At 31.6% G+C, this 14,938-nt stretch overlaps 1 protein-coding gene across 1 annotated transcript; it reads left to right on the forward strand.

The window, feature by feature from the left end:
* The first annotated feature begins 942 nt into the window (after positions 1-942).
* LOC125192311 (transcription factor UNE10-like) lies at positions 943-4,372 on the forward strand. Its single transcript, XM_048089848.2, has 6 exons — positions 943-1,292; positions 1,367-1,877; positions 2,428-2,529; positions 2,662-2,727; positions 3,527-3,862; positions 4,061-4,372. Exons 1-6 carry the CDS (start codon positions 1,210-1,212, stop codon positions 4,139-4,141), a joined length of 1,179 nt encoding a protein of 392 aa, XP_047945805.2. The 5' UTR covers positions 943-1,209; the 3' UTR covers positions 4,142-4,372.
* The last annotated feature ends 10,566 nt before the right edge of the window (positions 4,373-14,938 follow it).

Raw genomic sequence — 14,938 nt, forward strand, 5'->3', positions numbered from 1 at the left:
TTCACTAGGTGAGGTGCTTTTATTTCAACCACTATATTTTGATTGAGACAATTTGAAAAATTAATAATCCGAAAGAAGTTGTCCTATCATTTCAGATGTTGTAAAATCTGAATACTGACCCGAAAATAAGTGCATAAAATAAGCAAAAGCACATGACATGTCATAAAATCGTAATGCTTCATTCCATTGATTATATAGAAAAATATCTCCATACTATCAATAAAACAGAATTGTTGTAACTATTTACTAGAGTATCTTTTTTTCAAAATTGAGCATGAAAAACAAACGATTCAACTACCTTGGGCCGAAAAGAGTATCCAACAATATTATACAATAAAATTTAATAAATAATAAAGATATTTAAGTATTGTTAGTAAAAAATATTACCGGCATTATTAATAAAAAAAATTTTACCATAAATAAATATGAAATAATTAGGCTGATTGAACCAAAATAAGAAAAACAAAACTATTTTCCAATGAGAAAACAAAATAAATCATGAAACTGCGTTTCTTATGGGCAGGGACAGGACTCTCTCCGTCCTTTTAAAAATAATCATTTATCATTTAATTATTATATGAGTATATAAGTTTGTCTTTTCTTATTTATGGAGTGATGTATTCTGTTTCTACCATACGTTAAACTACTTTCTTTATTTAATTACAATACTTTTCTTTAATTATTATTCATACTAGTATTACCTTTAAACGTGGGAATATTTTACATCAATTAATTTCATTAAAATTCATGTTATACATGCTATTTAATGAACGAATAAAGTATTATAGGTACATAAAAATAGTTAATAGGAATATATATTTCTGCATGAGTGTATGCAAATGATTGCATATTTATGCCATCCTTCGACCTCAAAAAAGTTATTCAGTCCACCTTTATATATTTGTGTTCAAGTACCAATTTTCCTTACAAAAGATCTCTTTCACAATTCATGCAAATAATACCATAATTTTCTTCTCATGGATCATGGACCATTCACTCTCCCTCTCCCTGTCTCTCTCTATCTCAAATTATGCTTTGTTCTTATCTTTATGAATAGTAATTAGATCCCTCTGAAAGAGCCCACACCCACATATATTGAACCTAAAAAGAAAGTATTCCCTTTTTCTATAGTATCACTCACCTTCTCTCCTTATATTTTCCCCAAATGCTCAAACACTATTCAATTTTCTATTTTTCAAGATCATAGCCATGAATCAATGTGTACCGAGTTGGGATCTCGACGATTGCTCCAAGATTAAGTACCAATCCAATTCCCCTCAAGACGTTCCTTCGTAAGCCTTCTTTATTGCTGCAAGGTCTATTTCTATGGAAACAAAGAGAGTATTAAAATATAATATTATTTCAGGTTGGACTACGAAGTTGCAGAGCTAACTTGGGAAAATGGTCAACTAGCCATGCATGGCCTCGGCGTCCCGCGCGTGGTGGGCAAACAAAGCGCGTCTGCCTCTCCCGCGACTTGGGACAAGCCACGCGCTGGCGGCACGCTCGAGTCCATCGTCAACCAAGCCGCCTTCTACCCGCCGCCGCCCGATGCCAAGTACCTGATGCCGTGGTTTGAGAGCCACTGCGCCGCGATGGCGAACCCGGGCCCCACCGGGTCCGTCACCGCCACAATGGACGCGCTCGTGCCCTGCGCCAAAAACGTCCACGGGCACGAGCGCCAGGAGTGCTCCACGCGCGTGGGCTCGTGCGCGGCGCCGCTGGACGTCGTGCGCGAGAGCGTCCAGACGTTCGGTGGCGCCGGGTTCACGTCGACGACGTCGCTTGAGAACACTATCTCCGGCCAAGAGTACACGAAGACCTCCGCCGACGACCGTGACTCCGTTTCTCTTCACAGCAGGTCTCGGGCATCTGATGTACGCTCCAACTCTTTAATCTTTTTTTTTTCTCTTTCATTTTGTCTTCAATTTTTTTCTTTTTGTTAAAAAACTGTGCATTTACGAATGTACTGCATACCAAATCCCATTTATGTTTTCTTTTTAAGTCGGTAGAAATTGCGGCATTTACCATTAAAGAAAATATAGACAATACTCCCTCTAGTTACCATTAACAATCTTTTTCATTTTTCTTCGATGCATATACTGTCATTTTATTTCATTTTTATTATTTTTGATACGCAAACCACATGACAAAATTAATATATAAAAATATAATTTATATTATAGTAATTTTTTAAATTCACTTTTCTTAACAAAATTAGATAATATTTTAAAATTTATTCTGGTCAAATATGAGATATAATTAATAACGACATTAGGGAGTGTATTTCTTATTTTTGGAATTATATTGATAAGAATTGACGTTAGAAGTTAGTAGTGTTATTTATAGCAGAATATATGTTTTGTTTGAAATATGGTAGTAGTAGTAGTATAAGAATTGGCATATAATAGTAATATTGTATTGTAGAGAAATGGAGATGAGGAGGATGGGCGAAGAAGAGACAATGGAAAATCCTCAGTTTGTACAAAAAGGAGTAGGGCAGCCGCAATTCATAACCAATCCGAACGTGTACGTTTCTTTTCTCACCATCTTTAACTTTTTTGTTGAATTAAAAAATGTGGGAAAAGGCAATCATGCTTTAAAGTTTAAACTCAATCATACCATCTCTATTTAATAATATATCCATTTTTGGTACCTCAGAAACGAAGAGACAAAATTAACCAGAGAATGAAGACACTGCAGAAATTGGTCCCGAATTCCAGCAAGGTATCTTGATCAAGACTAGTCAAATTAATTTGTTGATCTAAACAACAAATTCACTTCATCCATATTTATGTTTTACTCACTAAAAGGACCATCAATCATTTCACAGCAATTAGCACCTTTTGCAATTATACCTTTTGCAATTGTTGGGAAAATTCATAAACATTAGCATGTATATTTGACCCATGATGGAAAGTATAACTATTTTTTTTTTGAGGCACTTGAATGAATATGCTGCAATAAATAAAAAATGCCCCCATTACTATAGGAAGGTAACAAGTTATTCACTGTGGACACCAAACCACATTAAAAGCTATCGACCCCATCTGCTTTTGCACCACTTATTTGATGCAGACATACATTTTAATTATAAAATTATAGATAAAATTCTTATCATATGTTCTTGCACTTTTCAATACTATTCGTTTGTTTTTTACAAATTTTATTTGTATGATTGGCTATACATGCTATAGAGCTTAGAATTATCCAATAATTTGATGTGAATGTCAATTTTGCATAACTATAGGAAGAATAGAGTCCACATACAAATCTTTATTTTCAGACAAATAGACACAGAGTTGTTTCTTGTCAAGACAATATCACCCACATTAGTCCTTCTATGTAGGGACTTGGAAAATTACATGTCTACTTACATACAATATGCTTGTCTTCTAATGTCAATCATTCATGTGCATGCCTATCCCTACATCAATAATAGAAATTTTCCCCTATCATGAAAAACTAATTTTGATAGATGGATCTCAATTGACCTCTGTTTATTACTATTAATTATTTGTTTCAGAATGACAAAGCATCAATGTTGGATGAGGTGATAGAGTACTTGAAGCAATTGCAGGCTCAAGTGCACATGATGAGTAGGATGAACATGCCATCCATGATGCTGCCATTAGCGATGCAACAGCAGCAGCTTCAGATGTCTATGATGGGATGCATGGGCATGGGTATGGGTATGGGGATGGGGGTTATGGACATGAACACCATCCCCCGCCCCCAACCAACCGCTGGCTTCATGCCCGTCCCACCCGCCACTTGGAACAATGGAGGAGGCGACTGTTTGCCGCCTCCTCCTCCTCCCATGCCGGACCCTTTAGCAGCACTCCTTGCATGTCAATCTCAAGTGAGTATCATTTTGATTATATAAAGTGTCACTAATTTTATAAAATCTAACTTGGCTATCACATTTAGTACTATAGTATGTTTGCTAGGGTAGATCTGTCTTAAAAATGACCTAAAATGTGTGTTGTTATCATGTTTTATTTTATCAAACGGCCCTTATTATTAGTGTATGCTAATGTTTATACTTTATTCGATGTAGCCGATGACGATGGATGCTTATAGCAGGCTGGCAGCTATGTACCAACAAATGCAACAGCAGTTACCTGGTTCAAAAAATTAAATTAGGTGAACTTGGGTGTTTTATGCTAGAGAACTATATATATAGTTTCGAAATGAAAAATTATATCTATAACCACATGAGGGGTTTATACTCTGATTCTGCATGAATTTAATTTCTCCAATTAATTGGAGCTTTGAGCAGAGTACATGTATGCAAGAGGTTTCGTGTTATTACATATTACTACATTGTAATATATTTTTTCAATTGTAAAAGTGCCGATTAGTTTGTTTATTCTTTTTCGAGTCTTGAAATTCAGTGAATGTGGCATGATTCTACGAGTTATATTTTGTGGTTTACTTATAGATGACCTGACATCTTTCTTGTTAAACTATTTCATTCTCATTTCATTAATTTGTGCATACCAATCCACATGCTCTAAAATTAAAGTTCAGATGAAATTAGGACAAAAATGATTAAATTGATGTCGTTTTTATAAGATCTCAAGATTAAAATTTGACCATAAATTTCAATTGATAAAAAATCAATATAAAACTATATATCGATACATTCATTTTGGAAGTCAGTTATAAGAAGAATAACTTTTTAACAAAAAGTATTTTTTGATGAACAAGCTATAAAGTACTACTTTTAGTTTAAGGGAAATGCTACGTGGCCACATTATGGCCAGCCATAAACTGGTTAAGTAGTATAAAAAAACTGATTTACTTAAAATTTTTGGTTTAGTAATTGTTGATTTTACTTGTATATAGTATATACCCTTTTCATAATTGGAAGAGAAATTGGCAGACTTTTCTCTTCTTCTCCCCCTCTTAATATTATTCTCCCGCCAGCATTTCCACAAAATGGAGCCAATTTTATTTTCATAATGATTTGCGCACAAAATCCCTAATTTACAATAACTAATTTACCGTATGAGTTTAGCTTCATGTCAAGTCTAGCAAATAAGTGTTGATTTTTTATGAGTATTTCTGGTCAACCCGACGGACTCATGGCTGCAGCAGAGCATATTGTATGAGTATTTCTCAAAGCAATACACAAGATAAAGCCAATAATTTGAAGAAAAACTTAGTCTCAAACAAAACTAAGACCTGACGTCTCCTGCGTGGGACCTTTTCCGTTTTCAGCTGGATCTTTAAAGTTTAAACCGAACAGATTTCGGCTTCCTTTCCGAATGACATAACTGGGTGTATCAATTGAATCAATTTCTATTGCTTGAGGAGATAACAACACGAAGTTTGCTGACAATATGTCTATTTGTGAACAAAAATCAATAGAGAGAAGCTGTTTGATTGTTTTTGAAGAATCGAGATTGCAGATATGGCGTATAGCATTGGAAACTAGAAGCAGGAGGAAGAAGATGTATTTGGAGTTGGGCCCATACTTACTATTCTCTCTTCCCAACTACTGCAAAAATTGTTTTAATTATTTCAATTTTAACAGCTTACGGCATAATCTAATAAGTACACGTAAAATTTACATTTACAAATAACATAGTAATCTAAAGTATAATAAGAACATAAATAAACATGAGTTATGGCATAAGTTCAAAAATAATGTTAATAGACCTTATAACATTAACAGTTTATATTTTACTATAATTAAGAATAAACTGATTAATTATATAAGGTAAAAATTTGTTACTAACTTTTAATCAAGCATTAATTATATAAGACTTTTTATTCATGGAATTTATAATTTTACCTTAAAATTTCAAACCGAAACATGTTGTTTGAGGCAAGTTGTAATTCTCAAGCCACGTATTTTGACACCGCTTTTGAGTAGGAAAAAAGTTTCCAACGACGATGATATTCTCGACGACATTGTTACTTTAGTGTGGATAATGCAACGACGGTAATAATTAAAATTTTACTGATTTGAAAAATAACAACAAAGATCATCATATAATCAAACAAATACATAAATTTTAAAATCAAATTATTCAATCGAAAATAAATTGGTTTGGTATTTAATTAAAGAATAAGACACAACTAAATTATTCAATTGAGCTGAGAAACAATTGAACAACTCAATACTGTTTAGATTCACTCGATTATAAAATTTAATAAACAATCCAACTAAACTTGAGTTAATTGAATATAGTACTATCAGTTGAAGCATTGAACAATTCAATAGTGCTTCGATTCACTTGATTATAAGATGTAACTATATAATTCAATTAAATAGTTGATTGAACATAGAATCAATTGAGCCATTTAAAAGTACTTAGATTCACTTAATTGTAAAATGTAACTAACAATTCAATCAAACTTAGAGTTAACTAAACACAGAATCAATTAAGCAATTCAATAATACTTAGATTCACTTTTTTATAAGATGTAATTATAGAATTTAATTGAGCAATTGAATAGTGCTTAGATTCACTTCGAATTGTTCATTTGAATCTAAAATGTATCCTAATTGCCCAACCACAACTGAAAATAAAATATAAAAGGTATATGAATCAATTTGATACACTCTAGATTTTTATTAATACTATTACTCAATTTAATTGAGTCTTAGAGCAAATCGAACAATCAATAGTGTTTAGATTCAATTATATATTATATGTGAATTTTAGGTTAAATTGGATACTTTATTCTTTTTTAAATTTGAATTAAAGTTATACATTAATCGCTATTCAATTGTTCATTTGTATCTAAAATTCACATTAATTGTTCAATTAAATTTAAATAATAGAATACAAAAAGTAGTAGATTGATTTGTTCAATTATCATTTTCATTAGAATTGACTTTCTTTAACTGAGTTTATTAATACACTTATCGTATAAATTTTTCTTTTTAAAATTTATAACTAAGATTCATTATAGTATAATTTAAATTTATAAATAGATTTGTTAGTCTATAATTTGATTTTATAATATTAAGAAAGTAAAATGTTACTACTAAAATGGCATTTGTCGTACCATCAGTCCATCACTAACATGTACAGTACTAAAATCTTACAAGAGATGATAGATTACACTCTCATTAAGTAAAGTAATAAAATCTGCTATTAAGGAGTAATTAATGCATCTAAATTTGAAATTTGAAAGAGGCTGAATTCTCAATAATCGATGGAGGGAAACAAAAAGACTGAAAATGGGAGAAGGACATTTGAGTACTTTTAATTTTCTAATATCCGCAAATTGACTAAATTAACTCTATATGGCTAGCCATAATGTGACCATTTAGCATCACTCTTAGTTAAAACTCACAATGAGGAGGAGCTCACACAAAATTTTTTCATTGTTGTTTATTTTTGGTTTCCGGAATATCTCATTATTATACCTTTATTGTGATGGTGTTTCAGTTTTTAAGTTGTTGGTTGGATCTATTTTTATTGTCAAAATTGGGAAATTAATATATTTGGATGTGGGGTAGAGAAAGAACTGGAGTACTATTTATGTAACAAATACCAACAGAAATAGCGGAAGAGGGATTGGACCAGTTACTCTACAATTATCATGCACATGCCATTTCTCGACTCTCAATTTTTCTTTTGTTCTCTTCCTTTTAATTAAATTCGACTTTTACAAATTTAGCTTGATTCCAAGAAAAATCCATTAAATTTTGGGCTTGAGTTTTCAGAATGATGAAAACAAAAGCTTTATTGAAATAAAAAGAATAAAAGTAGCTTGAAAACCGAAGAAATACTATATAAGATTACTAATTGATTCATCAAGTACCAAGGCATATTTATTCTTAGGGAAAATGAATTGATTTGATATAATATAAAATAAATTTTACAAGAATAAAGATTCTAAAGGAAAAATCCAACAGAAGAAAAAGAATATTTTCGGTGAAAAACAATGAAAATGAAAAATAAAAGGAAAAATCCAACAGAGGAAAAAGAATATTTTCGGTGAAAAACAATGAAAATGAAAAATATAGAACTTATGTTTTCAAGAGAAATGTGTGGTATCTAACAAACCAAGTGTTTCTTTTATTTCCCAACCATTTAGTTGGCTGCGCTCTTGCAACATGCACCATCAAAATTGATATCACCCTTTCGGCGTTTCCTTTCTTTTTGGGTATATACAAATGTTGGAATAGTACGCCCGGTCAAAAGATTTTGGCCGAGGATAAACATTTAATTTTATAAAATTAAATGATATAACGTGGATTTACGTTCAGAATAGATGATCATAGAATATTCATTTTTTCAAATTCGATTCTTAGTGGCGAGAAATAATGAATTAAAGTTGTGCAAAATTGTGAACTAATTAAATGAGCTATGAGAGAAGCCATGAGATTAATTAAGAGAGCTAATTATCCCATATTGAAAGTAACAACCTTATTAAAAAAGTAATAGGAAGGATTATTACATGTAACAATTATAGTGGATTAAGATGGACTATAAATCCCACACACGTGCCCTGTCGCCGCCCGCCACACCGCGAGCCCGTGCTTTGGGTTGTCTTTAGACTGTTCTTTGGGCCTGGTCGTGTGGATCGGTGCTTGGGTCTGACCCGAGGCTGGTCTAGTTCTTTTTAGACCACCACGGTTTCCACATCAGTGAGCCAAGCGGGATGACACCTCGTCAGTATGACGCGGTAAAGCCAACGTGGCTGACACGTGATGAAGTCCACGTCGTGAACGAACCTAGAAGCGCAGCATGTCGAGATACATACGTCCAAGATCAGCCTCTTCTGCTCTCGTAACGAGTTGTAACGTCCGGTGGTTACAACCTCGCAATGATGACAGCCGCCATCAAGGCTGGTTGACACCTGCAGTGGACTGAGCCTATAAATAGGTTAGCCATTCCATGCATTTGAACACACCATTCACAAGCATTCCGCATCATAAGCTCTCTCCCTCTCCTGCATTGTTTTTCTGTCGAAAGCTCTGCCCTTTCCTCCATCTAGTTCGCCGGAGCTCTGCTGATAGTGGTGCTGCTTCACCAGAGACGTAGCCGTTTTATCTTGGGGACGAAATGCCAATCAGAGAGCACTATCAGGGCGTATCTCGTCTTGCGGAAAGATGACTCTTCGACTCGGCTAACTATGTATTTGCGGTTAATTATTTCGATATTTCCTTTGTAATCTCGTTTCAGTTTTACATTCTATATTCCTTCTTTAGGGTTGGATTACGCCCTATTTTTATAGTATCTTCATGTCTTGTAATACAGAAACTAACAACAAATACCGTTCCCTATTCTGTAGCCAAGGTAATTTTTTTAGCATGAAATTTAAAAAAAAAATTGTGTTAAAACTAATTGCATCCATAATCTCCATCCACTCGATCCGATTGGAATAAATTTTATTAATAAAATATTAATTTCTCACTTATCCATACACACAACCCTAATTTTCGCTAAAATTTCTGCTCCCATTGATGAAAATCACTTAGCTTTGCTCTCTGATTGCTCCCAAAAAATCAGATAGCCTATGTCTTGAAAAATGTCTTAAAGGAGATACTTATTCATCTTAGTTTAGAAACATGTCTTGAAGGAGCTGCCTATTCATCTTTGTATCATAATTGATCTTAATATATTCAAATAACTGCAAAATTGATTGTTTTTGCTGGTTTTTTAAGAATCGGTTTCAAATAGTGTTTTATAAACAGGATCAAACCGACTGGTTCAGCCATGAACAGATGCTTGATCCTGTCAGACTCATGCCTTTAAACCAGTGAAGCTTTGAACCGTTTTGGATTGGGTAAATCGGTCAGTTCGGCCAGAAACCATCTGCAAGGTGGACTGATTTTTCAAATATTTATAAATTTTTTGAAAAAACAGTGTCTGAGTGGTTTTTATCCTACGACCTTTTAGTTATAAAGATATTTGCTACTACACCTAAGGTGTTACTTAACACACAAAAAACTATAACTATATCTATATATAAATATCAATTTTTTTTTTATCAAATTAACTAATTATTCATGTTTAATAGTAATACATTCTTACAAAATAATATTTTTTCATTTAGTACTAAATTTTTATATAAGATGCATATAATATACATTTAATTTAATTTTTTATAATAAAATAAATTATTACTTTTCCTCCTTAAAAGTTGAATTAATCACTTGTGCATGTTTTACAAGAATACTAAAAAAATCATGTTAAAAAGAAAATAAAATACACCCAACAAAATAAAATTATGCTTAATTTTTTTAATAAGATGCATTAGCTTGCACGTACATACGGAGTATTATTCATCTAAATTTTATATATATGAATTAAATGATTTTCCTATTATAATTATTGAGTTAAAAAAATATCTAAATATACATACTCAATTATTCCTCCTCGCAATATAAAAATATCAACAAAATTGAGTTTAATTAAAAATACAAAAGTATATAGGTAAAGTAAAGTAGTAAATATTTGTGTTTATACTGATAATAAGAGTATGAATTGATGAAATGAATAATGGACAAAGAAAAGAAAAAATATGCTCTCACTGAGGATTGAATCATAGACCTCTTAGTTAAAAATTCCTAAATCCTAGATAAGATTGTGAATGATACGAGTTTTAATGTATAATTGGTAAAATAAGAGAGAGATAAGAAAAGTAAAAAGAGAGGGAGGGAAAAGGTAGTGAAATGAGTGGATGCGTGAGATCAGTATTGGTTGGAAACTTTCCTTTTTGAACTTAGTCTATTTTTTGTGGACGAACTAAAATGACAAAACTTGTCTATTTTCATGGACAGAGATAGTATTATATTTCTACACACGGAAAGGACAGATATGGTTTTCTCGACTCGACTCTATGAGATTTTTAGGCTCTCCGGGCAGCCGGGAGGGACAATCATAATTCATAAGTCCAAGGTATGGGCTGAGGCTGATCAGAATTCACAAGTTCGGCTACTTTTGGTTGTAAAAGTTGAATTGAATGTCTGGGGGTCAAAATTTGGGCTTCAAAGCTGCTCATTTATCAAGTCCAATAAAATGGCCCAATCAAAATACAACTAAAGGCCTAACAATATCAATTACGAATAAGTTAAGCCCACAACCCAATTTGAATTAATCTTCTTCATCCCCAAATTCTTGGCAGGGTCTTGCAACAGTGAAGATTAGAAGATATCAGTTCCAGAGCGGAGGTACTCTTTTGGTTCATCCCATAAACAAAGAGCACTTCCTTTAGTAAATTTTTTCTCTTTAATGAAGTGAGTTTCATTTTTCACTAATAACATTAAAACTTTATCATCTCAAAAGTTAAAAACATTTATCTTTATGAGATGGATGGAGTATAAAATAATTTTTTTAATAATAAAATAATAGTATTATTAACTCAAGTGTTAGCTTTATCTTCGTGAAATGGCAAAAAAAAAAAACATTGGAAAAAGATTTTTAAAAAAAGGATGCAATGGTGTACATGCATGAGAGAACCTGATTCAAATTAAACAATTTTATATATTTATGTTATAAAATTCTTATCGTCCTAATCCAAGAAAGAACAAACGGAAATCGCTTATGGAGATTAATTTTACATTTGTAAAAAAAATATGATTTCTTACATCAACAAAATATTTCAGATTTATTTTTTGAATTTAAAAATAAAATCATATTTTAAGCAAATACAATAAATCTAAAAAATAATCAAAAATAGAAAACAATGCAAAGTTACAAAATAATACTCCTCTATCACATATATAATTCACGTATCATTAAAAAAGCAAATACATAATAAAAATTGTGGGTCATTAGCTCATCAAATATGCATTTAATGCAGATTAATTAAGAATCGTATCTTGGCAAATCTGAATTAGATGGTGACACCCATGTGAATTAGAGGCTAAATTTGACCTAAATCACCGTTTGTCTATCCAAAGTCCATACCTTTAATAACTATATACGACGAGATTATAATTTAGGTCAGGTTTTGCTTTCACACAATACCTTTTATATACAATATCTTTCACTTTTTGAAAATTAGCAAATGTAATTATTCTATTTTTGTCTCTTTTGTTATGGCAAGATTTTATCTAATTTACGTGCTACAAAATTTATTATAAGTGCATCTTTCTATGCACCTGCCGCTTCATTTTCCAACCTACTCTCGTAACACATTTTTCACGATAAAGAAATAGTAATGCAATTTTTATCAATAAACTCGTCTAAATATTTTTATCATTTGTAGGCTTTTTGCTATAATTATATAAACTCCTATCAAATAAAAAGTTAAAATTTAATTGAATATTAATTGTGACGTTATTTATATACTCCTACTTGATATAATGATCAATGACATTACGTTTAATTAGGCATGTCAAATCGGGTACTCGGGGATACCCGATCCGAAAATTTCGGGTACCCGATCCCGAATTTCTGAAAAATCTAATACCCGATCCGAAAATTATCTCGGGTACCCGGATACCCGACTCGGGTATCCAGTCTCGAAAAATAGGGTATCCAGTCTCAATTTTGGAATTTTATTTTATTTTTTTTTAATTATTTAAAAAAAAAAAACTAACTACAAACTTTTAGAAATACAACTTATAGTTCGAATTTTGATACAAACTTAAAGTAGTTCGAAGTTAAGAGAAAAAAACCTACTAAAATTTAATTATTTAGTAATTTTTAAAATAATAGAATAAATAAATAATTTATTAAATTTTAAAATAAAATTAGAAAATCGGGTAATTTGGGTATACCCGATCGGGTATTGGGTAACCCGATATCCAATAATCCAAAAATCCTATACCCGAAACCCGATCCCGAAACCCGAAAAATCGGATATTGGATATCCAATTACCCGATACTCCCTCTGTCCGCGAATAGAAGTCCCGTTTTTCTATTTTAGTCCGTCTGCGAATAGGAATCCCGGTTTATTATCACTATAAATGGTAAAGAGACCTCATATTCCACCAACTCATTCCCCTTACGTATCATTTAAAACTAATATATACAAGTGAGACTCATATTCCATTAACTTTCTTCCATCCACTTTTCTTAACATTTCTTAAAATCCGTACTAGAATGAATGAGACTCTTATTCATGGACGGAGAAAGTATTTCGGATTTGGATATCGGGTATCCAATACCCAATATACTGTTTGACATCCCTACGTTTAATAGTTAATACGCTAAAAATATATATTTTCATTAAAACCAAATTGTCACTTCGAATTTGAAATGGCCGTCTAAAACAAAAATAGAATAAAATAATTTTTTCTAAAATTACGGAATGAGTTGAAAATGCACTCCCAAAATCGTCGCCTCAAATCAGGAGAATGTGTCCGACTCCAAGAGCGATCGCCACGTGGGCAGTGTGCTAGATTTTATAGTTATACGACAATCAACGGCCAACGGTCAATAACCGGTATTAACGGCTAGGTTAACGGAAAACAAATCTATCGCTGTTATTTATTTCTTCATGCATTACTTTATTTTTAGTGCCAAGTAATTGGTTGAAACGTCCGAATCATGTTGAAACATACGCACCCAAAATTATGCCTTCAATTTATCAAATTTTGAGCTATTCGAGATGGGATAATATCTAATAGGAGTAATCGATATTAAATTAATTTGTTGTTTTAGTTTTGAAGAAATCGCAATAATTGGACGTTCATTACTGAAATTAGTATGAGTGAAATAAATTTATAAAAATACTAAATAAAGTAATTTTTCCTGCACTAACCTATATAATGTAATTAAATATTTTATATTTATTATATATAGTAATACTATTAGACGGTGTAAAATATACTCCTTATCAAGAACGAAACCAGAAATTTAATTAAGTCAAGATTTAAAAATATTAATATTACAATTTCTTAGGTGTACAACACTTTAGTCTTCCATTATTTTGCAGCTAACTAATTATGGAGTACTATATTAAAATAAGATCCACCTTCTATTAATCCTTTTTAAATCGTTTTTGGTACCTCGTGACAAAAATAATACCGAATATATGATTTTTGTTTTAAAACTTATGTCCGGACAAACTTGTGCTTGTATTGGTGGATGGATCGCGTAATATTTCTCTTATTACGATTTCTTTAAATTGTTTAGAAGATCGCAAATTTGATTGAGGTGTAGTAAGTTTTATTATGAAGGCACATTATATATATGTACTATTATTTCGATTATCCGATTAAACTTATGTTTTACAATATTAATTTTATAGTATTATTTTTATATCAATCGGGTAATCAAAATAATATTTTAACGATCAAAACGATGGGCTGGCTAATTAATTTAAAACTAGTGCTCTAGTAAGGGACTTATTGCAGTGTAATCAATAATGAATGAAAAATATTAAAAACGTTACTTGTAATTGTTACTTCTCTATCTCTCTATCTCCATTTCTGATTATTTACCTCTATCTGTATCGCACATTGGTTGACTTTCAAATTAATCTACTTTATCAACCTCTAATTTCGTTAAAGACTTTTCTGGATATTACTAAGAAAAAGATACATATCCATTATTAGCAACAACTACTGCAAGAAAACGTAGACCATAATAGATTTAATATGAAATTATTGCTTGATTTGTGCAATTGTGAATTTACAAGAAACTTATTTTGTCCTTAAAAAAAGAAGAATTGTACTCCATTATATTTAAGAAAATCAACTGACCTATATAAATAGCTAATTAAGTTTATTGAATTTAACAACCACTTACCATGTAATCAATTAAAGATCCCATTTTTGCTAGTAGAGATAGGGTCAAATCCAAAAAAAAAAAGCAAAATAATTAAATTTTTATTTCCTAAAATGATATATATGCATGATTTGAGAGGAAAAGTGTTAATTATATTGTAACAAGTATAATCACTAAAATCCACAGCTCTCTTTAATTTAAGGTCTATTATTTGGTGTTTGCCGATCATAGACGCAAAGCGGTTTATTATCACGACTATAAATATGGCATTTCACATTCACAAA

The sequence above is a fragment of the Salvia hispanica genome, chromosome 4 (assembly GCF_029641045.1).
Source record: "Salvia hispanica isolate PSC_SH4W2 chromosome 4, Shi_PSC_v1, whole genome shotgun sequence".
Taxonomy (NCBI): domain Eukaryota; kingdom Viridiplantae; phylum Streptophyta; class Magnoliopsida; order Lamiales; family Lamiaceae; genus Salvia; species Salvia hispanica.